Source organism: Charadrius vociferus, unplaced genomic scaffold (genome assembly GCF_000708025.1).
Source record: "Charadrius vociferus isolate BGI_N301 unplaced genomic scaffold, ASM70802v2 scaffold579, whole genome shotgun sequence".
Lineage (NCBI taxonomy): Eukaryota > Metazoa > Chordata > Aves > Charadriiformes > Charadriidae > Charadrius > Charadrius vociferus.
Genome location: NW_009661367.1, coordinates 1,298,983 through 1,299,480, shown reverse-complemented (window position 1 = coordinate 1,299,480; position 498 = coordinate 1,298,983). Strand labels below are relative to the sequence as shown.

Sequence of the window (498 nt, the reverse complement as noted above, 5' to 3'; positions counted from 1 at the left end):
TGACGTCCACCTGGAAGATGTTGTAGTTCTTGCAGAGGAGGCAGGTGAGGTTGGAGATGAGGCCCCGGGTGGTCTTGGTGGTGTTGTGGAGTCGGTCAAGGAGCTCCTTGGCTGTGGGGTTGAGCTCCTCCTGGTCGCGCGTGATGTTGCCCAGCGAGGCGTTGAGGAAGGCGAAGAGCTTGTACATGGCCACCATGACCTCCTTCTCGCTCGTCCGGTTGACACGGAAAGCGGGGAAGAAGACGCCGCTGGGGTTGCAGAGCTTGTCGCTCTCGCTGCTGAACGGCTCTCCCTGGCACTTCAGCTGGGAGGAGAGGCGAGCGTCACCCCCGTGTCCCCTGTCGCCCCTGGCCACCTTCTGCCGCCGTCCCCGTGGTCTCCCCATCCCTCCCCCTTCTTGGGCATGCAGACAGCCCCAGGGTTCCCCGCGGGGACCGGCCATCCCCGAGCACCACTTACGTAGAGGCTGAAGAGGTCCTGGGCGGTGGCGTTGAGCCG

The 498-nt window shown here is 64.5% G+C and overlaps 1 protein-coding gene across 1 annotated transcript; it reads right to left on the bottom strand.

Annotated features, from left to right (window-relative positions):
* Positions 1-4: 4 nt before the first annotated feature.
* Positions 5-495, bottom strand: LIF (leukemia inhibitory factor; the record flags this gene model as incomplete). The annotated part of the gene is made up of 2 exons (XM_009893347.1): positions 5-304; positions 460-495. Coding segments are annotated over 2 exons (336 nt in total), but the record flags the coding sequence as incomplete, so codon positions are not given.
* Between the last annotated feature and the right edge of the window lie 3 nt (positions 496-498).